This window comes from Phoca vitulina, unplaced genomic scaffold (genome assembly GCF_004348235.1).
Source record: "Phoca vitulina isolate PV1807 unplaced genomic scaffold, GSC_HSeal_1.0 scaffold28, whole genome shotgun sequence".
In the NCBI taxonomy this organism is placed as follows: domain Eukaryota; kingdom Metazoa; phylum Chordata; class Mammalia; order Carnivora; family Phocidae; genus Phoca; species Phoca vitulina.
The window spans coordinates 11,505,281-11,531,821 of NW_022589731.1; the positions used below are offsets into that span (position 1 = coordinate 11,505,281).

The 26,541-nt window shown below is 52.0% G+C and overlaps 1 protein-coding gene across 9 annotated transcripts in view; it reads right to left on the reverse strand.

The window, feature by feature from the left end:
* AFAP1L2 (actin filament associated protein 1 like 2) overlaps positions 1-20,188 on the reverse strand; it is a 97,467-nt gene extending 77,279 nt beyond the window's left edge. For 6 of the 9 annotated variants that reach the window (XM_032423106.1, XM_032423110.1, XM_032423108.1 and 3 more), the window contains exon 1: positions 19,296-19,386. In XM_032423106.1, coding sequence (XP_032278997.1) covers positions 19,296-19,311 — 16 coding nt within the window. In that variant the 5' untranslated portion in view covers positions 19,312-19,386. Of the gene's footprint in view, positions 1-13,800; positions 13,851-19,295; positions 19,387-19,900; positions 19,989-20,167 lie in introns of those variants that run through there. The other 3 variants (XM_032423107.1, XM_032423111.1, XM_032423112.1) reach the window with 3 other exon arrangements.
* Positions 20,189-26,541: the final 6,353 nt, after the last annotated feature.

Here is a 26,541-nt window from a genome sequence, read left to right on the forward strand (position 1 = left end):
ACCGTAGAGGGTTTTGCAAATGCATCAAGATGAAGGGCCATCGCGCTATCGGTCAACTTCTTGAAGATGGTATTTGAAAGGTGGAATCATTCACCCTGCTAATTCGAGGCCTGTCCCGGCGGCCATGAATCCCATCCTTTTCTCAGCTTCTTGCTGCCTTCAGCCCGACTCTACGGCTGTTAGAGGGCCTTCCTTGCCGAATCAATGGTGTCTTGTCTATGGTCTTGACCCAGCTCCAAGTGATGAACCAACTTCACTGGGAGCGTCTGCTGAGAGCTCTTTGAGAAGGGCCATTGTTCCCCTTGCACTTGTCCAAAGCCTCCATTTAGGGACGGCTGTGACTGTGGACGCAGGACATTCATCACTGGGAACATTTGCCAGCAAATGAGAGACAGCTGTTGGGCACGAATGGCGTGTGGCTGAATGTTGCCTGCAGTGAGATTTATTTTCCAAGTGAGAACACCCTAACTTATCTTTTCTTCCAAATGGTGAGAAATGGGGAAAATGTTCACCTTCCCCTTGCCATGTCTGAGTCCACACTCATCCCCTAAAAACACGGCGTGCAAAGCGGCATGGGCACACACAGCAAACAAGGCCTCCTGTGCGCCGGTTAGCACCCAGCTCCGGGCCCACGGGCAGAAGTGCCCGGATGGCCAGGGACCGCGCCCCGCCTCTCAACCCTCCACGTGCCCACGGCAGCGCTGGGTAGAGACTCCGCAGAGACTTGTGAAAGCTCAAGGCCTGGTACACAAGGCAGAGAGGAAACTGGACAGAAACTCCTGGGAATTGGCAGAAACAAAGTGAGTGCCCGCCTGAGTGCCAAACATCCCGCAGTGCACCTCGGGAGCTATCAAACTAGCGGTGGGGACAAGACAGGAGGAGGAGGGACGAGAGACCCACGTGTGTCAGCCCAGGGAAGTGCTGACTGGGTCCCACATGGAGTATGAACAGCTGGGGCCAGATGTGATCAATGGACGCTGGCTTCCAGGATGAGGGGGCGGTGGATGGAGGCGGATGTGACAGGGAAGGGTGGAGGGAGAAAGAGGGCATGTTCCCTGTCAGAAGGAACAGCATGAGCAAAGGCCTGGCTGGGCTAGCAGGGAATGTGCTAGGGAGGCAGAACACCTGGAACCCCAGCACACAGAAAAGCTCCCTTTCAGGGAAGTCTCTTTTTATCAGGCTAGGGCTCTCCTAGAGACAGCCGAGCATCAGCTAGGAGCAACGTCAGGGAATCCTCCTCCCCACCCCCCAAGGAGTATACCAAGATGGCTGGACTGCAGCCCGTAGACTCACACCCCACTGAACATCAGATTAAACATGGCTTCATGTCTAGGATGGAGATCATGTCTAGCTCGATCAGGCTGGGTTTGGATCCCACCACATTGGCTGTGAACTTGTGTTTGGCCCGCCTCTGGCCTCAGTGTCTGGCTTCAATTTCCTCCATCCACAGAAAAAGGATAATAATATTTACTGCTGGATGCCTGCCTCCCCACCCCCACGCCCAGTCCTGATTCTGCAGGCCTGGAAGAAGATGAAAGTGTCTGATGGAAAAGCTTTGGGAAGCCTTTTATTAACATTCTCAGCTCAGTCTAGCTCAGGGGAACAAGTCCTTGCATTCCAGGGGACTTCTCCCCCAGGAAGCAATGCCAAGAATGTCACCGAAAGATTCTAAGAGGCTTTTCCAATCAGAACCCTCCCAGGTATTTGGCCACCCCCGGGAGGCTACAGGTGCCTGGTGAAGGGTGAGAGCCAGTTCTGCAAGTTCTCACCACCATCCCTCTGGAGTCTTTAGGGATTGAGCGAGATGGGGAGAATAAATGCCCAGAGAGGGACGCTGCTACCCAGGCTGGGGACACAGACACAGTCAGATGCGGGCAGCGAGGCTGGCCCTTGGCTCAGAACTGAAAACCCACCTTCTGGGAGAAACAATTTCCTGCTCAGGAGCTGTGTGACAGTGACATCCAAAGGCTCCAGCCCTCAGTGGCCCCAAGAAGAAAAGGGCTGTCACAACGCTTCTGACACAACTCACTGGATATTTGTACAGGTAAAAAATAGAACATACATTGAAATAAAAAGTAAAAGGTAGTAGTAGTAGTATTTTTAGTAATCATTCTTGATTCTTGATGATCCACTTAATATGAAGCAGACAGCAGCTGCGGAGCAGGGAAGATGAAGAAAGTCAGGGTTGATGGGGGGGGGCTCTCCCCCAAACAGAGGTGGTGCAGGAAGTCAGGAGAGGGAAGACAAGTACATCCCAAGCAGCCCAGCCCTCACCAGGCAGCAGCTGCCAGGAGACTGGGGCTTCCTTGGGCCCAGGGGGACCCCACAGCCAGGCTGGGGAGTAGCAGCTTGGGATGAGTCAGCTAAAGACACCCAGCAGCAAGAGGTCTCTGAGCAGATGTTCTCGTGGGGCTGCCACTGGTATCCAGGCCATGTGGGCACTAGTCCGCAGACGCAGGCGGCTTACTATCCTCCCCATCTTGGGGCAGGCACCCTGGCATGGAAGGATCCACCAGCCTGATCAAATCTCTTCCTGAGACTTCACTTCAGTCGACCATGATCCTGTATCTAACTGCTCATTTCATCAGCCAAACACAAACACGATTCCACCCAACCCTGGGTTCCCATGACCGACAGAGCCGTGAAGACCCCTGGGTTGAAAACTGGAACAAACACCTTGGAAAGCACCGTGGACTTCCCTTCATCTGCGATGCAATTCCCAACCCAACACTGAAATAATCAACTTTTATACACATTGAGTGCTTTCCAGCTTTCAAAACAGTTGTATGCGCAGCTTTCCACTGATCCTCCCAACAAGCTGGGCCTGTGAGTAGAGCAGTGACTATTCTAGATGGGGATGGCTGGGGAGACAGAGGACTCATGAAGCACAGCGTTCTCATACTGATGGGTTCAGAAACAGGAAACAGCCCTTCACGAATCCGCTTCCCTTCCCCACGAAGCCTTAAAGGCAGTATTATTGGAAGCAAAGGTTTTAGGCATCAGAAATAAACATGGCGGATCCATGGCAAATTCAATGTCTTGTTGCACCACCACCTACCACCAATCACTAGCCCTGGGGCTCTGACTGTGTGTGGCACCTACTGAGAAGTAAAAGATTTCATTCAATCCTTACAAACCTCCCAGGAAATGGGTAATGAGCCCCTTTCAGGTGAAGGAACAGACACTCAGAAATAGCAAGTCATTGCCCAAGGTCACAGGAATCCGAGCTGGATATGAACCAGTTCCGCACAAACGCTGCGATTTTCAACCCGAGAGCCGCCACAGTCTGAACAGTGAGGGAGGAAAGTACTGAGTGCCTCTTGAAGAAGCAATTCGGAGACATGGAGTGGTTCAGAAGTCCTTCCCTGGCTTTGTCTGGTGGGAAAGATGATGGTCCCACATCATTCAGGGATCTCAGGCCATTGTCCTACACCTGCCACCCATGAGCTGTGGGTCTGTGGGCTTACTCCATGCCCAATCCTACCCTCAGAACCCCCTTCAGTAAAGTGTGGGAAAACTGCAATAGGTCTGTACCACCTCAACCTCTTCAGAAAAGTATGAAGAGGAATATTCTTTTGGGATACACTTGGGTTTTTCCTGTGCACAAAAGACTGTTTAGAATCCAAAGTAGTCTGCATGGTGCTAACCAACCCATCTGGAAGAGGCAGTGGTCACCTGGCTGGGTGCTTGGGAAGCAAAATATCCCCACGTGTAAAGTGCTCTGAGAATAAGACCCAACCTCCCGGGCACAGCCCGGCTCTCCTACCACATCTCTCTCCACCTTCCCCATTGCTGACCAAACTCTGCCCCTGCCCTGCTATGCCCACCCCATTCTAGCACACGATGGCTTCACCTTTGCACTTGCTGGTCCCTGGACCTGGAACTCCCAACCCCGGTTCTCCACTCAGCAGGCTCCTCCTCTTCATTAACGTCTCAACTCCAATGTCATCTCCTCAGACAAACTCTTCCTGAGCACCTGGCTAATATGGGGACCGCTCCCCCTCTCCCCTGGAATTACTTTCATGACATTCTGTGTTTTTCATGTTACATACAACTATCTGAAATTGTCCTTTTTTTAGAACTGTATTTGCTGGGACGCCTGGGTGGCTCACTTGGTTAAGCGTCTGCCTTCGGCTCTGGTCATGATCCCAGGGTCCTGGGATCAAGTCCTGCATCAGGCTCCTTGTTCAGCAGGGAGCCTGCTTCTCCCTCTGCCTACCCCTCCCCCTGCTTGTGCACTCGATCTCACTCTCTCTCTCTCTCTCTCTGGCAAATAAAGAAATAAACATCTTTAAAAAAAAAAAACAAACTGTATTTGCTTACTTGTGGTCTGCCTTCCTCTTCTAGAAGGGAAGCTCCATTAGGACAGAAGCCGCATTAATAGTGCACCCAGCTTGATCTCAACACCAAGATAAGACCTGATACATACAGAAGCTCAAGAAAATACCAATTTCGTAAACACTTGGAAATTCTCCCATGCCAAGGGACTATTTAAGGATGTGAGCAAGTTCACAGCAAAATCGCAAATCCTTTGAACTGGAAAGGACCCTGGAAGTGACACTTGAACTTCACAGAAATTAAGATCTTTATTGTTCTATCACTCAGGTGTTAACATTCCAGTGGACCCAGGAATTGGGAACACAGGGCCAGAGACGTGGGGCAGAAAATGAACATCGTCAGCAAACGACAGGTGGGATAAAGAACAGCCAGAAGAAAGAGGTCCCTAAGTGACTCCAGTGCACGAGAAAGAACAGTGGGGAAACTGCCAAACCAGCAGAACCAACCTCAGGGGTTTTTTCCGTTTTCGGAAAGCATTTAGTTCCTGGCTTTACCAATGGATTTGCTGCCCACCTGCTGAGCCACTGGGGAGCGGGGGGAAGAGTTCTCTCTTCTGCCCATGCTGATAAGACCCTGGGGCAGCTCCAGGTCCTGCCTCCTGGCCCAGGAGCTTCCCAGCGCATACCACCGCGCAAAGCAAAAGCAGGTGGTGCTCTCCCTGGTCCAAAGGACTCTTTACCACCTAAACCCTTGAATCTTAAAAAGACAAACTCCACAAAACTATGATCTTAAGTAAAATAGAGATAGAACAAACAATGTCAGGGGCCAACTCCGTCCAGATCAAACAGACCCAGGGTCAGGGGAGGTAGTTCATCTTCTCTGGATGCACCTATTTGGAGTGAGTATTCCCATCTCCTGAGTGGAGAGGAACAAAAATGAACTGCTGCACAGAGTCTAATAACTTCATTTCCTGTCAGGTCCTGGCAAAATCCAATTCCAAAGCATTCTACTCAATCTGATAAACCTGTGGCCATAAGCTCTTGGCCATGACCCACACTCGGCAGTGGGGACCCAAAGAGGACTCAGGTGCTCAGAGTAGCTGCAGACAACTGAAAAATACTCAACTCTTAGAAGCCAGCTCTACCAACCCACACACTCCAAGGGTGGGTTACAAGCATCCCCCCCCCCCGCCGCCCATGACAATTGCAGATTGCTAATCACCACTACAGCTCTGACAATAGGTAAGTTTTGGAGTCCAATGTAAGGGTGGTCTGTTATAACAACCTCAGGGGCAAAGGGTCTTGAAGAGCCCAGCAATGAATAAGGAAAATGACCTCCCCGTTGACTCCACCCCATGGGGTGGGTAAGGGCAGGGAGAAGCTCCTGTCCCCTCTTCCCAAAGCACACTGCGTGAGCTTCTACTGTTGCCCCTCTTATGCCACATTCTGCTTCAAGTCAGATCTGTAGGCTTCTGGTATCCACAACACACCATAAGCAAACTCTTACAAATTCCCTTTCGTCCCTATATCCCATTCCTTGCTCCCCAAGATGAACTTCCTAATAGGTACCATTTTGTGTGTATGTGTTCCTGCTTCATGTGGACCACTGTAGGAATTTAATGGCTGTAAATGCTATTGTCAGATGTCCTATTCTGCTTCTTACCTTTCACTCAGCACTAGGTCTTCAAGGTCTGTCTATGGTGCTGGATGGACAGCTAACCCACTGCTTCTGCTGCTGGGTGATTCACTTGGATGGGTGTCCACCATCATCGTTCACCTGTCCACTCTCCCCAGAGACACCAAAGCTGCTTCCCATTCTCGACCACCACAAAGAATGCTGCAAAGATCATCTTCGGACCCATCCTGTGCGGACCCGTGCAGAAATTTCCGAACGTTCTGAGAATACTAGGGAGCCTGCAGCCTCTCTCTCTCTCTCTCCCGTCAGTCTTCCAGGTGGTCATTTTGGTTGGTTTGTCCCTGCTGACGAAAGGAGCCCCACACTTCTTCAGATGCTCGTTAGCTTTGGGGAGGCTCCTTCACTTGTAATCTCCCATTCATATCCTTTACTCATCTTTATTTCTATTGCAATTTCTGCCTTGTTCTGGTTGATGTGCAGGAATTCCTTGTCTGTTCTAAATGTTAATCCTTGGAGGGTTTTGGATACTGTAAAGCTCTCTCTCCTTTTCGCCAACTGCATTAACTTTGTCCAGGATGTCCACTAGTGATAAGAAGCCCTTAACTTCCATATAATCAAACTCTGAGAAAACTTGAGGATGGCAACCATGTCTCAATCCCACAATGCCAGTTTTTGAACCCTCATAATACACACCCATGGGTTAGGTGCTGTGGACACAAAGAGGAATAATGGCATTGACCCTTACAGACTTTACAGCCTCCTGGGAATACAGACTTTCCATCAACTATAACGTGGACACAATGACCATGGCCAGGGAGGGTTCTGTCAGGTGCAGTGAGGGGTTAAAGGCTTCAGGGGGTCCGGGCTGAGTCAGCCTTGACAAATAAGCTTGGCAGGCAGCCCCAAGGAGAGGACATCCAGGCCAATAGAACGGCACATGCACAAGCCGAGTTTGCAAAACCACAAGGAATCCAGTAGGGCTGGGACAGTGCAAAGTGAGGAATGACTACAGAGGCTTGAACAAACAGGAAACAGCCATGCAGAGAAGGAGCTCAGATTTTCTCCAGGGCAATACAGGGGATAACACCTCTCGCTCGCTCGCTCGCTCTCCCCACAGCCACTGGCAAGGTGCCTTAGACTCAAAGAAGAGGGCCTGGCTTGGGGGCCTTAAGAAATCTGGGCTCACCTTAGCTACAGTGGCAATGTACTGAAACCTCAGAGAAACCCAAAGACAGAATATTCTAGAAAGAAAAGGGTTTGTGAGCATCCAAGTTAAACTACCAAGGCGGATACGAGACATCCACTGGACAGGTCTGGGTTGTCCTGAATGAAATGAGGCCTTCCCTTCCTGGCCTCCGCTGGAAGCTGTTCCTGCTGCCCCTGCCTTGATGAAAGTTCTCAGCCACAAAATTCCCCAACTGCCAAGTGTGCTTGCGCCGGAAATGCACCAAATAAAGTCATCGGTGACACAGCAGAATCTTACCCAAGACCCCACCAGGATCCCCGCCAGCCAGCTGTTTCCTCTTGAATCTAAACCATTTTCACAGTCAGTGAGGGTAAATTTTTTAAGGGGGAAAAAAGCCATTTGTAGAGAATCTTTTGTTACAAGCTATGTGACTGCCCGTATTTTTTCCAGCCAGGGAAGGAATCTATACGCACGAACACACGGCCACCAAGTACGAAGGCACAGAGAAGGGCTGTGCGCGGTGCAGTGAGGGGTTAAAGGCTTCAGGGGGGTCAAGGTGTCAAGGCTGAGTGAGCCTTGACAAATAAGCTTGGAGTCTGGAAGTCACTCCACCCTAACAGAGCAGTCTCTTGGCACTCTTACTTTCTCTCTCCCGGCTGCCTCAGCCTCCCCAGGGCAGACAAATAAATCTTGTTGTTAGACAGCAATCGTACCCTTGGAGGGCATTAATAGCTTTAGGAAGTTTGAAGAAAATGGGGCCAATTGTCACCTGACACCCCCTCTCCTCTGACACGAGCGCACACACACACACACACCCCACTCATGTCTGATGTTTGTGAAGAGAAGCCTCTCACCAGCCTCTTCCCAGTTCACCACGACCCTGCCAGCCACACAGGTTTAGGGCTGCAAGAATGCCAGGAGGGGAGGAAGACAGACCCCCAGATCAGGGTCCCTGCATCCCTCCAACCCACCACAGGCGCTTTCCAGCACAATCCCCGACCCCCCTCCCCCAAGTCAGCTGCCCTGCGGGCATCAGGAGTCAGGCCGAGCTGGAGAACTGAGGCTGAGAGTGACCAGAGCGCACGGAGTGCGGGGCCCCGACTCTCGCTGCCGGTCCGCGCTTACGTCAACAACATCCGTGGGCCTCCCTGCAAACCTGGGCGCACCGCGGCCCTCCCCTTGGGGTCAGAGAAGCCAAAACCCCCACACTAAAAGATGCATCAGGGAACTCCAGTCCCGAAGTCTCTCCAGGTCCAAGTGGAGGGCTGGAGGGCGAGGGCAGGGGAGGGAGTCGTGCTTCAGAAGGATTTGATCTCAAAAGCAGCCGCAGACTGAATTCCCCCTCTGAGAACAAAACGGGCCTTCCCTGGCCTTCCCCGGCCTTTCCCACTCCCGGGGGAACCAGTGCGTGGCGGGCCCAGAGCGATACCTGGACCCCATAACTCTCAGAGGTCTGCTCCCAGCCCGAACAGTTTCCAGGGACACACACCCAGCCACCAGCACATGGGCGGGAGATGGACGCCTGCCCGCTGAGAAGCCAGGAGGTCAATGGGAAAAAATTATTTTCGTCAGTGTTGAGCCCTCATGTTTGGAACTTTTATCCAAACTGCGGCACTGTTCTCATGCTCCCCCTGTGCAGACGCCAGGCCCTCCTCTGATGCTCACTGCCAGGGAGCTTGGGGGGGCGATGGGAGGAGCCCCCACCCCTCGGAGGTTAGCAGGTCCCAGGGCCGTTTAAGGACCCGCACAGGGAGGCCAGGAATGCTCTTTCCTGGGAATCCGAGCCACTGTGGCACTAACCTGCGCTGGGCCCGGTGGGATGGCTGGCCAAGTCCCGGGGTGAGCTAATGGCGTGGACCATGAGGCTTGGAGAAGGCGGCCTTCTTTGCATTAGGCCATCTGGAACGACACTTTCTAGGGCCTGAGGAAACACCAGGGGCTATGCTGAACAGGGTTGCACTCTGGCCGCCTCTGCCAGGAGGGAATGAGATGCTCTTTGGCTGAGAGCAAGCCCCACTTTCCCCACCCCAACTCTGAGGTCATCAGCTCCCCCTGGAGAAGCTTAGGATTCTAGCCATGGCTACTAGAAACGAAAGCCTGAGAGAACTAGAGACCTGGGGTCCGGGGGGGGGGGGGGGGTCGCTCTTTCTGGGTCTTTCTGGCCTCAGGTTCTCAGAGGGAATCCCTTTTCTAAACTCAAGACTCAGGAGACCTGAACAACGGATATGGCAGGGAAAGAAAAAAAAAAAAAAAAGAGAGAGTGGCAGAAAGTCAAGAGGGGAGAATGAGGGAATGAAAGGAGAGCATGGAGGGAGCGGGAGAGAGAGGGAGGGAGGGAGGGAGGACGCCGCCTGCACAGGAGCAGGAACGAGCCTCGTGTGTGGTGCCGAGAGGGGGCCTGGAGCACCTCACACTCGCACTTGCCTGAGACGGTTCTGTCATCAGCCCAACTCACTCTGCCACAGGCTCACTTCTAGGGCATCTGGGATGCTGCGAACTGGAACCAGAGATGGGCTTCCACCATCCCCAGTGGGACACGAGCCTCCCCCGGCTCAAGGACCTGCAGCGGCTGCTCTCTCAGGAGATCCCCAAGAGCTCCGGACACCAGGAGCGGTCACGGTCCAACTACGCTGCGGCCGTGCAGACACGTGCACGAGGCCATCCCACACCAGGGTGCTCAGCCACCGTTCCAGCGATATCGACTGCAGGGACCCCATGTCTAAAACGCACTAAAAGGCACACAATCCAACTCGACCATGACCATCATGGACCAGCCGCACTGCACTGGGCATTCGAGCAGCAAGTGTGTGAGGTCGTCTGACACTCGCCACTTCAGCCCAAGATCTGCCACGTCCCCAGCCTTTATTTCCTTCCACTTGTCTAGAGGGGAGGCCGCAAAAGGCCAGACAATGCAAAGGGCGGTGGGGTGGTGACCATCTCAAGCTCATAAGGAGCCTGGGATTGTAACCAAGAATATCCACCCCTTGTGGACCCAAGACCACAATGATGAAGAGGCGCTGTCCCAAGCAAACACACCACCCAATAGGTCCCAGCCCCGACATCAGGGGTACCAAGCACTCTAGCAGAGTTCCTTCCAAAAGGACCCGTATTTGAATTTTAGTAAATCAGCTCAATATGTTCCAGGACTGTGGGTATTAAATAAAAGAGTCAGTGAAACCTCCAAACAATAAGCTCATTCAACACAATCTCTTTCTCTCCCCCCATCTGGGGACTTGAATACAGTCAACATGAATAAATCCTGTTGTGTAAAAACTGGGGGAGAAAAAAAGGGGGTGGAGGATGGAAGGAAATGGCAGGGTTCCCACTTGCTGGTCTAACAGGGAGGCTAAGATCATCCCCACAACCCACAAGGATGCCAGCGGGCCGGGGTAGCCCCGGGGTGATGGTGGCAGCAACTGCGGTCCAGGTAAGGAAGTACCTGGAATTTCCCCACCCAGGCATTCCCAGCTTCGCTTCTGCAGCCTGTCCATTCTGGAACTCGAACTAGCAGTGGACCATTGGGCTGCCCCAAACCTCGCCTTTCCTAGGTGGACCCACGATAAGCTAGGCCTGACCCTGCCTCAGGGATGTTTCACTTTGAATACATACAAAACATATTTCCTACCTCTTTCCCTCCCCCTGCAGCAGCCCCCGACAAAGTCGAGACGATGAGAACTAAGGACTGCCCCAGCAATTCTTCCTGAATACCCTAAGAACAGGTGAACAGACCTGCCTTTGTGAGCGACTAGTGGCTCTGTGCGTGACTACTGGCTTAGATAGATTCGTGAGTAAGAAGAGTTGCGTGCGGGAAACTCTATGTAATTCATGGTTGAACATGATCTAGGCCCAGATTTTTCTCATGGATGGAAGTTCTACAGCCTTTCAACACGCTGTATTTAAGAACGATGGGAAGACACAGGATCAGCTCCCCAGGTTATAGATCCAGACGCAACTCGCCTGAGGAACAAGCCAATTCAACACGGGTTTTGATTAAGCAAACAAACAACAGAAACCACCAAGATCTTCAGATTCCATCAGGACCACCAGAGTGCTCCTCTTCTCATAGAATCCCACATCCCATCTCCTGCCCTGGTGCCTAGGAGACTTCCCCTGTCTGGAACCAAGAGGACCGATCCCCTACATCATATGGAACTAGGTGCACTATTTTGCTAAATCATGGGTTCTCCCTGCCTCAAAATCATTCCTAGCCAGCAGAGACAAGCAGGACTTCCAAAAACAAAAAGTCAGCCAGGAAGGAATTACGGTGCAGATTTGGGTACTCAATTCCAATTCAACAACTTTATTGGTGAGGGGGGAAAAAAAAAAAGACTTGCAGGAAGGCGGCCAGATTCAATACATTAGATCCATGTGTGCAGCAGCGGAGTTCCCAGGGTGGGAGCCCGGAGCTAATGCTTCACTATTCCATGACCCTCCTGGGCTCATCTGCTGTCTGGGTTTAGGAGAATGGTTTTTCCTTCTCTCTAAATAGAGGGTGAGCTTCCACCCTCACACTGTTTGGGCCTAATGGAAAAAGTCTCTTGCACTTAGGATGCTGTCAAGCAGTCCATCTTTTTGTTTTCTACCCAAATTCTTCACTCCCTTCTGCTGTACCTCTAGATCGCTGAAGACAGGAAAACACAGAGACCTCAGATTCTGCTTACAACCTGTGATGGCCAATGGGACACTCAATCGCCACAGCACCCCAAACTGCTAGGGTTTTATTTATTTTTAAAATTTTGTTTATTTGAGAGAGAGAGAGAGAGAATGTGTGCACAACCAGTGTTGGGGGGTGGGGAGAGGAACAGAGGGAGAGGGACAAGCAGACTCCCCGCTGAGTGAGGGGCCTGCCGTGGGACTCAGATCACGACCTGAGCTGAAATCAGGAGTCAGACACTTAACCAACTGAGCCACCCAGTCGCCCCACAAGGGTTTGTTTTAAAGTCAGCTTGCTGGAGGTATAATTTACACACAGGGGAAGAAAAACGCCCTGCACACTATACACTTCTGAGTTTTCACAAAAAACCTGGAACTATGGAACCACTACCACTATCAAGATCTGAGCCGTAAAGATTTCTATCATTCCCCAAACTTGCCACGTACCCCTTTGTGGTCAACCCCTTCCCTCAGCCCTGGCAACAATGGCCTGGTTTGCTTTCCCTCTAGTTTTGCCTTTTCCAGAAAGTCGCATAAACGGAATCATGCAGTGTGGAAGATTTCTGAGGCTGGCTTCTTTCACTTAGCACATGGGGGATGTATCTTAGGTACAAACTGTTGGTTTTTAAGCTTGGGACTCTTACTTTCTTGCCAAGGACATGAAATGATTGGCTCTAGCTCATCTTTGCTATGGAGGAACCAAATTCTTGATTTCGGGCCTTTTAAATAAAGCAGAGGCCTGGGAACAGGGTGACCTCCCCTCTCCATCCACAGAACTACAGGATTTCCTGGGACTTGGGGCTTTCAGGGGCAAAATCAGGAAAGTCCCAGACAAACGGGGATAGTTGGTCACTCTCCTTGGGACAGCCACATCCGAGGGCAGGGCTGCACATCTGCCCCGCTCAGATGCCTCTGTGAGCAGCAGGTTGCTCGCTCTGAGCTAACAGCTGACTGTCCTCCCTCGGTTTCGTCGCAAGCAGAAGGCCAGTATGCAATCTGCTACAGCTGAGCCCCTGCACAGAGCTCACACCCCAACAGGCCTGCAGCTGTCTTTGAAGTCCCCGGGAGGGGCTCAAAAAAGTGAGAAAAGCACTCAGGGGTGTGTTGAGAAAACAGCAGAGCAGGGCTCCCGTTGGTGTCGGCTCCCACCCCAGGCCTCCCCGGTATGGGACTGCACAGAGACATGGGACATGAAGATGCTCTGGGCTCATTCTGCTTTCACTCCAGTCCAATGCTGGCTCCTACTTTTCTATACATTCTATACATTCTCCGCGCCCTTCCTCCCCCAGTGGGGTTTTTCATTTGGAGACTAACTAGGGAGAAGGGGAGAGCCAAGAAATAGAAAATGAGTATAAACAGCTTGAAGTTCTTGTTAGAATTTAAGGGCTTCTCCTAGATAAACTTACCGAGACATCAGAGAAAAGTCAGGCAAGGCCATGATATGAGGCTTGAGAATGAGCAATTCCGTGCCCACCTCCTTTCCAGCTGACTTGAGAGAAATACACAGATGTTCTCTCTCGGAGAGGCTAGTTTACCTGGGAACTGGCTGAGCTTCCCCAACTCAGAGCTCCCGACAGCTTGGAAAAGCATGTGATGGGCACAGCTGGTGCCCACATTAACAGAGGATCCCCCCTCAACACACACACAAGAAGGCGGGAAATGCTGGGGTCACAACCATGTCCTAGAGGCCTCAGGCTAGCTGTTCCCCTGGACCCATTTAACACTGCCCCTTCTCAAAGTATCTGCCAGTAGCTCTTATCATTTATTCCACCAAGCGGCCTGTGAGGCAGGTTAGTAATCATTATCCTCACTTGTACAGATGAGGAAACAAGGCCCAGAGAGATTAAGTGACTTGCCCAAGGTCGCACAGCGAGTTAGTGGCAAAGGCCAGATTAGAACCCCGAGCCCCAGAGCGCCCAGGCCAGCGCCCAGCTCCACAAGATCCCTCAGCCATGGGTCCAGAGCAGGGGCAGAGCCAGGTCTGCACCCTCGGGAGCCCTGGAGGCCAGGTGAGCTGCTGCAGAGAGCACAGGCAGGCTCATACTCACAAGCAGAAACCTGCAGGATCCTTCTCTGTACCAGCAGACAGCAACACCCCTGTGCTGGAACAGACAGAAATAAGGCTCAAGTCGGGAAAGCCAAGGGCCACCGCCGTGGGCTTCTGTCTCCACTCATGGGATGTGGCTTTGAGATTTTGCTCCATTTCCCTTTGGGAACCAGGTCTGCTCTTGAGAGCCAGAGCATCAGACGATATGCGCCGCCGATGCCCGGAATCATTCATTCCCTCATGCCCCAGTTATGCCCCGGGGACCTAGGTGCTGGCAGTGTACCAGGGGCTGAGGGGGAGGGGCGCCGGGAGGAGAAAGACAAGATTTCAGTCTTGAAGGCATTCAATGTGACAGAGGAAACAGACATCTAAGACAAGGTGACATTAATTCACCTATGATATACCAGGCGTGGACGAGGTTATACCTCAAGTAGTGCAGGAACACAGAGGGAATCAGGGGAGGCTTCACGGAAGAGGAGGCACGTGGACTAGGCCCTGAAGATTGAGGAGCGTTTCACTGAGCAGCTAGTCCCTTCCTGGCTAAAGGGACACGGAAAAGGAAGTGGTCTGAAATTGCTTTGAGTACTTCTTTCTAAATAAACCCTTGCTGTTAAGTAGAACAGGAATTCTACCCTTTAGAAACTCAGTTCTCAGGGATACTGCATCCTGTGTGACTCTGAGTTGTTGCTTCATCTCTTTAGACCTCAGTTGACCCGTCTGTCAAACGGGAGTGAATAATCCTGTGTTTCGGAGGGTGGCTCTGGCCTTCCCTAACAATCTTTGGAGATGCGTTCACACACAAGTCCTTGAGGAACAAATTCCTCACATGGCCAATGGCAGTCTCTCTCCCACTGTCCGTGACTCTCGGCTCTCGCCAGGAAATTGATTTTATTTATAAGAATCACAACCCTAAGCTGACCTTCGTTGGGCTATCCACATTCCCTCCCTCATTTCCCTCTCCTCAAGACATCCTCCTCCAAAGATTCCTCAGTGACCACAGAGCAACGAGCGTTGAAGAGTGCTTGGAAAGTCAGGATAGACCAACACTGGAGGCTGTTTTCTACATGGGGAAACTGAGGCCTGGAGAGCTCGGCGACTTGTCCAAGGAAACCGAAGGCACAGGTCTCCGCATTCCCAAGCCACCGCTTTCGTCCTCACGCCATGACTGCTCTGCTTCCTGCTTCGGCCGGGGCCTGGGCAGACGTGCCATCCTCCCTCAGCTTGGGGAAAGTCTCCCATCGCTGAATGACAGAAGTCTTTGGAGAAACATTTCCCATCATTAAAGGGATTTGCAAGAAAACTGGCACAGCTTCCTACGCTTTGAAGCTTGTTGGCCCCTCCTGGCCCTTTAATTGTACTTGGCTCCAGCCCAGTTCCCAGAGCTCCTACCCCTTCAGAAGAGGGGAAGGGCCCACAGCAGAATTCCCGCCACCACCCAGCCTGGCCCTTCAGCACCAAAGGGGACCCCTCCGTATTTCGGTTTCAGACCATTCCACTGCCAACGCATCAAGGACTCCCACACTAAGAGCTTCAAAGTCAAAAAGGCTCAAGGTCAAGTCCAACCATGAGCAAACCCTGAGCTTGGGATTGGGCAGCATCCCTTTTGAGATGGTTTTGAAGCAGTGTTCCCACAACCTTTAAAGCCTAGGACAGCTTCAGAAGAATCACATTCGATTTCTGCAGGTACCAGAGATGTGGTTAAAGCACATCACGGGAGTGTGGAGGGGGTAGCAGTCTTACTCCCCGCTTGCTTTTAATTTTCCAGGTGAAGAAGGTGGATATGTAACTGCGTATCTTTTCTCAAGGGTTCTCAATTTTGGCTGCACATCAGAACACCTGAATACCTAAGCCCCATCCCTAAACCAACTGAGTCAGAAGGTCTTGCGTGGGGCCTACGTACCCCTGTTTGTTTTCAAGTCCCCTGATGGTTCCCATATGTGGCGAAGGTTAATAACCACTGCCTGAGGGACAGTTTCAATAGGGAAAAACCTGAGCTCCTAAGCATGGAAAACACAAGATCCAGATGATTCCTCTGAAATGAATATCATCAATCCGCCCATCTCTCTTAGTTGGTGTTTCTTTTTCAAACCTTCCCTGACCACAGATCACAGCACTCCCAGTTTAGGCTTTCAAGAATTTTTACTGGCTTGACTCTTCCCAGCTCATCTCTGTCTTGCAGTACCTTAGAACAAAGTGCCCTCTCCCGGGAATGGAGTGATCGGACTCAGAAGCAAGCAAACCAAAACAGAAAGAGAAGGATGACACCTTCAACCAATTACTGTGATCCAACTTAAAGCGCATAGCTCAACCATGACTGCTCAGATCCAAGTGTGATGCAAATTCAGGACGCTTCCGCGGGGGGACGGTCCAAGTGCAATCCACAGATAGTAGGTCAGTCCCATTTGGCCCTGGACACACTCACCAGCTGGAAGAGCAGTAGGAACCAGAATCCTTGACCACATGGTGTGAGTTCAGCCAATGGGCACCGTGATCCAAGGGTGCTCTTATGAGAGTCATAAATATGTAAAGATCCAAGGATGGGAACCTTTTCAAGGGCCCCTGTAGATGCTGGCACCACTTACACAACACGAAAGAGATTCACATACAAGAAACAGCAGCTCTGCCATCACTTTTTGTGAGAACTCTTATAAAAGCTCCATCTCTCTGGGAAGACACCCCTACATAGTCTCTCCCCACCCCTACCCCTAGCTTTTGCTTGAGAGCACCCTGGCTATCTAACAGAATGACTTCGATGGGATGGGGGAAAAGTTGGAAATGTTTCTACGTTAGACAGAGGGTGCTATTCCAACCACCCTTTAGCTCCAGACCTCTCTTTACATCCTACAAAACAATGGAAAATCAGCTGAGCCTAAAAATGACAGGCTCGTATTGGAGGATACACAATATGTATCACAGGCTAGGGAACATGGAAAACAATTTCTCCTATATCAACTGCTTTATAAGACTTACAAATTAAAAAAAAAAAATTTTTTTTTTTTTTTTTTTTGAGAATCTGGACACAACAATGAGGCATTCTACCTATTTGGGAGAGCTCAAAATTGGGAATTTAGAAACACAGAATGGGGTATTTCAGTAACAAAATTTAAAAGTGTCCCACAAATGAGAATTCTTCTTCGTAATTTTTATATGTTCTAAAAGCCCAGGTAAATCTTGCTTTTCCGTTTTACTTTGTTGTTAAAAAGATACCTAGTCATTCCATAATTATTTAATCTTACCTTAAAAACAAAGACACCTTCAACCTCTGATGAGCAAGAGAAGACTACGGATGCCAGTTAGAGCTGCCCTGGTTAATCTCAGACTGGGCCCACCTGCTTCATTTTGCACAGACCAACTTTTCAATTCAATGAGAGTTCAAAACACAAGTCATCGGTTTCTCAAAAGAATGGGGACTTCTAAGTTCCTGGGGTGGGGGTGGGGGATCCCTAAATTCCTCAGCTGAAAGGTATAGTTAGTAAACATTAGCATTCACTCCCTCTCCAAACAGGAAAAGATGAGTTCGATTAGCTTCTGCAATCCAGATAATTCTCAACTGTATCCACTTATCACTCTCTGATTTACTGCAAAATGATGAGGCAGATACATGTGTTACCAAAAACATAAACACACTGAAATGGAAACTAAGTTTCCTTCAGTTGGCAAAAATCCCTTGATACTCCAGGGTGGGAGGATTTTAAACTCCCAAAACAAAAAGATAACTAAAAAGACTTTCTCAGGTCAAGGGCCAAGTCAAAAGCTATTAATACAAAAAGCTTCTGATAATAATGGGCATTTAGAAAGAAGACCCCCAATGTTGTAATTTGCCCTAACTTGGATTAATATGCGGATTTGAGAAAGCAGCTTGTACCCTGGACCTTCAAACCCGAGCCAGCACTCCCTCACTTCCCAATTCAGAAAAGACACACCCGGAGTTAAGAGGGACCTCAGAGGCCACCCGCTTCCAGCTTAAGTCCTGAATTCCCTGCGAGAGTCCCTCCCAAAGGGCGAGGGGCAGGCAGAGTGGGAGAGGGAGCAGCAAACTGCCATTTTACAAAGCGAGGGGCTGTGGCTTCCTCAAGTGTCCTGAGACCACATAAGGGAGCATTCAGTCATCCCAGCACAAAACTGACATGATCTCAGCAGAATCTGGGACGAAAAAAAACCCACCCGGTTAGAAATGAGAGAGGCGCTCCAGGGAGGGTTCACAGAAAGAAACCAAAGATTGCCAAGTAATTTAACACTGTCCCCCCCAGTCGGCTTCCCGGGCCGTTGGCAAAGACCCTCTCCTTCTGCATGAAGTGCTGCCTAAAATGTAAATCTTTCACCCTCACCTGCAACCAGGTGACCCAGATGAGAAAAAGCAGTGGGAAAAATCAACAGACACGATTAGTTTAGGGAACTCAAGCCAGTCCCAGAAGGTTCCTTTATGTCAGTCTTAGAAACGAGAAACCAGTGGGAATGAGATTCCTTGGGAATCTGAGCATTCTCCTTTATTACCCTCTCCCAGGGGAAAATAAATATAGAAACAGTATTTCCTCTCGCAGGTTTGGCAGGGACGAGTCCAGGGCAAGGGAGCGCAAGAGACTTTCCCAAATGAGATGGGGGTAGGGGGCGTCCGCAGCGCCCCGCTTAAGGGGCAGCTCTTTAAACTCTCTTTCCAAAAGATCTTTAATCCTTGGCTTCTAGACTCCGGCACCGGGGTTCCGAGCACCGGCGCGAGCCGGGCTGCGGGCACGACACGGGCTCGTCCGCCCACCAGGGTTTGGCCAAGATCCCCGCCCTCGGCCAAATCTAAAACTTGCCCAGCAGCGCACCGAGCTGAGCCTCCGCGCGCTCCACCTGCCGGGCATCCCGTTCGGCCCCCTAGCCCTTCACTTCGCCCGACCCCTGTCTGGGGATGGAAAAGCGAAGGGCTCGGAGAGAGACGGTTACCGGAGCGGCCGGAGGACTGGAGCAGCCCAACCCAGCGGGAGCGGAGCTGCGCGACCAGCCCCCACGCCCCCCCAAGCTCAGGCTCTTTCCCGGGGTCCGCGGGCAGCCCTGCACTCCGGCGGGCGCCGGGGCCAGACGACCCAACGACTTGCTCCTTTGCCCCCAAGCAGCGCACCGCGGTTCCGAACTCACTCAGGGCCTCCTTGGCTCCCGCATCTTTTCGGGGCGGCCGGCGCTTGAGAGGTGGGTCGCCAAGCGCACCCTCTCTCCTCTGACAGGTGGGAAGCCTCGCCACGCCGACCCCCGCCCTCCGCGCCCGGGAGGGTCCGAGAGCCCGGGCCGCGGCCGCCACCTAGGAGCCCCGTCGTCGGGCCCGCAGCGCCGCCGTCGCCCGGGTCCTCGGCCCAGGTCCAGGCTGGGCGGGCGCCGCCGGTTCTGCTCACCTGAGTCCCCGCGGGCCGCGGAGCACCAGCGCTGCCGCCCCCCGCCGGCCCCAGCCCTCCCAGGCGGCGCGGTGCGGCCGGAGGGTGCCGTGCGTGCGCGCCGCGCCGGGACCCGCGCCCTCACCTTTGTACCGCTCCATCGGGGCCGCGACGTGCGCTCCCGGCCGCTCGGCTCCCGCGCTGCGCTCTCGGCGCTCGGCTCTGCGCCCGGGCCGCCGCGCTGGCCCCTCCCCGTGAGGTCACGCTCGCCGCCCGACCTCCTGGCGCGCCGGCCGCGCCCGGGGCTCTCGGACCCCCTCTTCGCGCCGCCCCCGCGGGGGAAACTCCGCCGCCGAGCCCTACGGCGCCCAGCTCCGTGCGCGTCCCGGGCCCGGCCCCCCGCCCGCGGCCGCCTGGCGGTTCCTTCCTCCTCGTCCGGGGCCCGGGGGCGGCGGGAGGGCGCGAGCCTCGGCTGGGCCCGAACCCTGGGGGAGGTTCTGGCGAGGGGCCGGCTCGGGCGGGCCTACAAGAGCAGTTCTTCCAACCGCGGGGCAGCAAACCCACTGCGCGGAGGAGGAGACTGAGGTCGAACCCGGGAGGCAGAGGCGTGCCTAGAGCGCCTGGCTCTTGGCCCTCGGGCCAGCGCGCTAATGCCTTGGCTTCCTCCAGAGGCGACCGGGGGATGAGGGTGGGGACACCCGAGCCCTGCCCCCGCTCCTTGGGAATCGCTCCAACCCCCGTAGCACTCACTCTGGGCAGCCACCACGCCCCCGGTCGCAACACACACATTAGGGCGTCTGAAAATGTCTACTTGCTGCCTTCTACGGGGACCCAGGCGCCCTGGGAGCCGTTGTTCTAGGATCTCGTGAGGACTCGAATTCCTAGAGTCGTCCGGACAAGTCCAGGAGCACCTGACCGCCCCGGAGGGGTGGCATCTGCTCCCTAGGAGCTCGCTCACTCGTGGCTCTGAGTCCACCCCGCGCCACAGCCACCTAGCGCCCCACTTCTGACCTTTACCTTTTGCCATCTGTCCCTCCAGTCTCTCAACCTCATCCGCCCCCAAAGGAGATCCATGTTTTCCTTTAAACTTCTTGATTTTCACTTCAAAATCTCAGTCATGGTTCGTGCAGGATGCCTGGCTTTTTCAGCACATCTCCCCCACTTTCTTGCAGGAACATTGAAGAAGATTTGTTGTTGCGCTTTTCTAAGAGATTTCTTCATTCTTCTCGGAACAGCAGAGTTAGCTCTGATTTTTGGAGACCTTCTGCCCCGGCGGTCTTAGAAATATTTTTCTTAGTTGTGTTAGCTGCTAACATCCAGGGAGCCCTCCCTACAAGCGGGGCATGGCGCTTAGGGCTGTTACACGCTCTGCCTTTCATTTTCCCAGTAATCCTGTGATGCAGGGATTATTATTATTTCTATCATGTAGTTGAAGAAACTAAAGTTTACAGAGACTAGACAACTTGCCCAAAGTCACACAGCTAAAAAACAACAACAAAGCAAAAACAAAAACAGAGCAGGCTTTAAACCCAGGTCTGCTGCTTCCAGACGTTTGTTCGCAAAGCTTTCCTGACACTCGTGAGCACACAGACAGGTGAACAAGGTCAACACAGTCGGGTGGGTGCTCTGATAAAGGCACAAGAGACTCTGGGACCCCCCGTGGAGGGTCCCCAACCAGACCGGAGAAGCCTTGTAAATCCTCAGAGGAGGAGATGGCTGAGCGAGTCTTAAGAGATGAGTTGGAGCTAGTGAGGGGACAGGAGAGGCAGCGTGAGTGCAGCCTTCCAGGCAGAAAGGACAGCGGGGACAAAGCCACTTCAGGATCACAATCCTCTGTCACCAAAGCCACAAAGGCAAAGCCAGGAGTGGAAAACAGTGAGGCTGGGGAGGTGGGCGCAAGCCTACCTGAGGACCCAAAAGAGGTTTGGTAATCTGAAAACCAAACGACGGGCAGCCCCGAACAGTGACAGTGCCCTGGGTCCCCCGGGGGCTGAGTGGGAGGTGGAGTGCAAAAGGCAGTTGCACCGAGTGGGGAGAAGTCACTGGGGCGACAGAAACCTGGCTGAGGTGGAGAGGCCCGAGCGCAGAAATATGCAGGAAGCGTGATGCTAGGGCTCTGTGCCTGAGCACAGAGTGTGAGGGGAAGGAAGGGCCGAGATGGACCAGGGTTTCCTGGTGGGTGGAGAATGTCACCTCTCCTGCGCTCGGTCAGCCCTCAGATCCTACCGAGGCCCTCTTAGGAGCCAGGGGCTGCCAGGCACTGCACAGAGCCTGAGCAAGGAGGGCAAGGGACTCTCAAGGGACAGCTGTTGGGACTGGGGGTGGAAGGACACCAGCAGGACAAAAGATGAGTGTCCCTAAGTTGGACGCAGAAATAGCAAGCTGGGGTATTGGGGTAGAAAGCAGCCAAAGGCTGCTCCATGGTGCCTCCAGGGGAGTTAGAGCCCCGGGTCTGAGTCCTCAACTTCATCCATTATTTTACTAAATTCTCTCAGCCACTCTTCCAGGTGGGCTGGGCTCTTGGGGATTCAAGAAATAGAAAAAGTGGAGGTTGAGGCAGGAATGCGGACATTACAGGGAATCATAGGACGGGTAGTATGCTCAGCGGGCCTCCTGCAAGCTGGACGGGGAACCAGGTCAGGATGGAGGGTGCTCTTGCCTTTTTGTGTTTTCTTTTTCCCTCTCTCCCCTCCTCCCTCCCTTTCCTCCTCTTGCAAATGTCCCTACATGGTGTCTATAGACTGGTGTCAGAGGGTCCCTGGTTTCCTTTCTAATGCTCAGGGACAATCTGATGGTGTGGCTCTCACTTCTGAAACCAGCCTCAAGCCCAAGTCTGGTAGCCAGCCACTCTTGGCCAGATTCCATCTCTAACAGTCAGCAGAGGCCAGCAAAGGAGGTTTCAGGTCCAGCCCCACTCAGCAGGGGCTTTGTTGGACATGACCCTCTCAGAGGGGCTGAGGGCCAGGCTGGCTCTGACTGAGGTCACTAAGAACAAAAGACAGGGATTAAACTATCCCCATCCTACAAATGAAGACACAAGTTAGGGGCCCGGCCCCAGTCACAAAGCCAAGTAAGCTCTCTTCTGGAACCAGGACTCAAAAATCCGGTTTCCCCATTCCAAACCCTGTGCTTTGTCACACCCCTCAGTCTTTGCCAGGGCTCTAACCGGACAGGGCTCTACCCCGCGGGTCCTCCGGTGGCCATTTGTGCAGGCACTTGCCGTCGCCCGGCCGGCTCTCTGCAGGCTGGGGGGGCATCTTGGTTCCTCCATCAGGCAGGCCTCCTCTCCCCTCACCCCTCTCGGCTCCAGCCCTATAATTACCTCTTCCGAAGTCCACTCTAGTTTATCGACGGAGACTTGGCAAATCCCAGAGTCTCTAGACAAACACAAATTAATCAGAGATGCATGCAGAGTGAATTTAAAATGGGAATTCACTGCCATTTCCAAGAACAAAACCAAAATACTACTTAAAACCATCAATAGAAATCTCAGGCACTACTTCTCTCCAAAACCTGGGCGCAGCTTTAGCTGCCTTGCAGCTTCCACGCATGTGCCACTCACATTCATACCCTCATTCATTGAGTTTCTGGCCTCTAGGTCAGAAGATCTGGTTTCCAACTCGTTCTCAACCCTCTAGGTGCTATAACTGACCCCAGCCCAGACCCGCAGGATCCGAGATAGACTGACGCAGACAGTCCTGAGACCAAATTGACTGCCCCCACCCCGGAGTCTAGGTGGTGGGCGTTCCTACCGAGCTCCGCTGGGGTGTGGAGGGGGTGCATAGGGCCCTCTGAGTGGGTGGCTGAAGGTATCGGGGCCACACAACCGAACAGCAGAACGTTTTGTTCTCTGGCAATTCCTCAACACATTCTCAGCAGCAGAGAGGTTTCTTCAACCACAAGGGGGCTTCTCCAGCTGACGCAGTGAGGAGGGGTGAAGGCTTGCTTTACAGAATTTATCCTGTTTGATTCTCGCAGTGATCCAGGCAGATACTTTTGTCCCCCCTTTCACACATGGAGACCTTAAGTAATTGCTCAAGGTCACCGCTGGGCAAGGCCCAAGCCAATCGAATTGAAGTGACATCTCTAACCCGACTTCCCCACCCAGGCTCTTTCATAATCAGGTCTGGTCACACGCCATCCCAGTCGCTGTCTTTTACTTCATCCCTAGCCACTCTTCAAAAGTCAGCTCAAAAGGCACCCCCTCTGAGGACAGCCCCCTCCCCCATCAGCCTCCACATCCTCCCCCCTTCACCACCAGCGTAGTCCTGCCCTGGCTGTCTGCCCTGACTCGTACCATAGACCTCGGTGTGGTATCGTGTTGATCCTCTGTCCCAGAGCTTGATATAGCACCCCCCACACGGGAGGTGCTCCATCATGCCTGTTGAATGAATTAATGAATGGCTTTTCCATTTTTTCCCTCTTGGGGTTTCTGTGTAAAGGAAACACACACACACACAGACACACATACAATCTCTTCCCTGGTTCAGACTGATGAAACAAATAATTACCAAAGGGCATATCGGATGTGGTTGGATGTAGGCTGGGATGAAGCAGGAGGAAGGTACCATTTGAACCAAGCCTTGAAGGGATGAATTATTTTCTGTTGTTGCAATAAAATACACATTTATATTTATCATTTTAAAATAAAATAAAAATTTATAAAATTTATCATTTTAACCATTTTTAAGTGTACAGTTCAGTGGCCTTCAGTACATGCATGTTACGCAACCATCACCACCACCATCTCCAGAACATTTTCATCATTCCAATCTGAAACTGTCCCCATTAAATGATAAATCTCCATCCCTACCACCCCCTGGTAACCACTATTCTCCTTTCTGTCTCTATGGATTTGACTATTCCAGGTACCTCATATAGATGGAATTATATACAATATGTGTCCTTTGGCTTATTTCACTTAGTGTAATGTCCAAGATTCATTCATGTTGTAGCATGTATCAGAATTCCATTCCTTAAGGCCAAATGATATTTCACTGTATGTATATATCGCATTTTGTTTAACCATTCATCTGTCAATGGACATTTGGGTTGTTTCTATCTTTTGGCTGCTGGGAATAATGCTGTTATGAGCATTGATATAGAAATATCTGTTCAGGTCTCTGAGCTTTCAACTCCTTCGAGTATATGGCTAGGAGTATAATTGCTGAGTGTTTAACTTTTTGAGGAGCCACCATCCTGTTTTCCAGTCACCACACTGGTTTACTTTCCCACCAGCAATGCCCGAGGGCTCCAGTTTCTCCACATTCTCTCCAACACTTAATATTTCCCATTTTTTATTTCCATCTTAGTGGGGTTCTTTCCTTCTTTCAGACTCTGAAGTCAATATGGCATAAAGTTAACATTTCTTAAATCTGAGTGGTTGCTGCATGAGTGTGTTTGATATTCTAGAGTGAGGACCACTGGTGGGGGTCCGATCCTCTCAGAGTGTTAACACTTGAGGAAACAGAGGTCTGGCATCTCGAAGGTAGAAGTGTTTGTTAAATACCCAGGTGACTGAGCCTCGCAGCCAGCATGTTTGAAATACTCCAGAACAACAACAACAACAACAACAACAACAAAAATATTTGGCTTCAAGAAAGAAAGCAAAGACTGACAGGAAGGGGAGTAGTTAGATGGAGCAGAGGAGAGCAAGGAGGCCAGGGGATGCGGCTCCTGGGTGACCCTCTGAGTTGGGCTCTGCGCAGAACCTACAGCAGGTGACAATAGGGAAAAGAAACATGGGCACCACTGTCACCCCTCCTAGTATCTTCACCTGCACACCTCCCCTGGCCCAGCTGGCACAGCCAACGGTTATGGGTCTACAAACAGGGGTGAGTATGATCGCTTTTAGCTGCACCTCTAGAAAAATTTCAACTTAGAGAAACACTCCTAGGCTATTCTGGTCAATATTCCTCTAATGATTTAGTTCATGTGAAGGGGCTATTTATTCTTATACATTTCCTTAAAACACTCCTACGAGGTAGAGTAAATGCAAGGTGACTCTCTAAAGACCTACATAGTTGAAGATCAAAGAGTTCAAGAATGTCAGTTTGTGGAGTAGTGGACGTAGGACACCTCATTTCATACAGGGAGGGCAGCGATTCCAGGAATGAGTATGCTTGTCCAGGCCACACTGTGGGTCAAGGGCTCACAGCCCAGGGTCCAAGGCCCCTCCGGGTTCCCCTCCTGTGGCCTGAGTGTCCTGTCCCCTCTTTGGTTCCTAGGACCATAGATGGGCAGGGCTGCTGGGTTTCCTAACTCTGGGTACGAAGGTTGTGCTCTCTTCCTAAAGCTCTGTGGTGCTAGCTAGTTTCCCCCTTTTCTCTCCCACAGTAGAAAAGCCCACCAGCTGCTTCTCCTGCTCCTGCCACCCTCCAGATGTTGACGTGCCCCCCCCCCCCACTGCTGCTCTCTAGTAGGGACCAAGGATTGGCTCCTTCATCCCCTTTATCACTTTCCCCCAAAATCACACAGCTTAGTTAACCCGTAGGGGTCTCCAATTCTCTGTTGGGGCTTCTCTCCGTTAAGTTGGGGGTGGGAGGATCAAAAGGACAAGTTCCCCAGTCATCTTCCCACCTAGAGGTTCTGTAACTCAGGAGACACATGTATCCACGTTCTGTCTTTTTCTTTCCCCATTTCCCTTTTGTCTTTGCCTAACACATTTCCCGGCCCACTTCCAGGCCCTTTGCCTCCCCTTTCCTGCCATGATTCCGAATCCAACAATGTAGACTCTTTCAGAGCTGTATGGAAACTTGGAATCAATAGCGAATCCAACTGTGTGACCTGATGTTAAGGATGCAGTAACCCAGAGAGATGCCCGTGCCTGCCCAAGGATACCAGCAGCGGGTGCTTGGCATCGGTGCTCAAACACGGTCGGTGTCCATCTGCTTTCCTCGGGGCTCAGCTGCCCGTTCTCCCTGGGGAGTCCAACCCCAGGTCATCCCGAGCAAGTCACACAGCACCACTGCAGTTTGCCAGAATTCTGGTGTCTGGGCAGTTGCCAGGGTCTTGACCTTGGATTCCCTTCCTTGATTGTCTTTGCTGACTTTTCTTGTGATTGTGCAGATCACCACTTCCCAGATGAGGCTCAGGCAAAAATGCAGCTGGACTGGAACCGGCAGGCCCACAGGTTCCTCGGAGTCCCCAGACAAGACCTTAGAGAGGAATCATTCATTCATGCCTGGAAGCAGAGAGCTCTTCCTGCTTTTCCCCTTCCAGAATGCCCTTCCCCAACCCCCTCAGCAGAGTCCCGGCTGGTCCTTCCAGACCCAGCTCAGCGGGCTTCCTCCTCCAGCAAGGCTTCCCAACATGTCCTGAAAGTATTGAAGGATTGAAAGGATTCTCAAAATCCTTAACACTTTCCCCTAAGATCACTTCTCATTCCATGA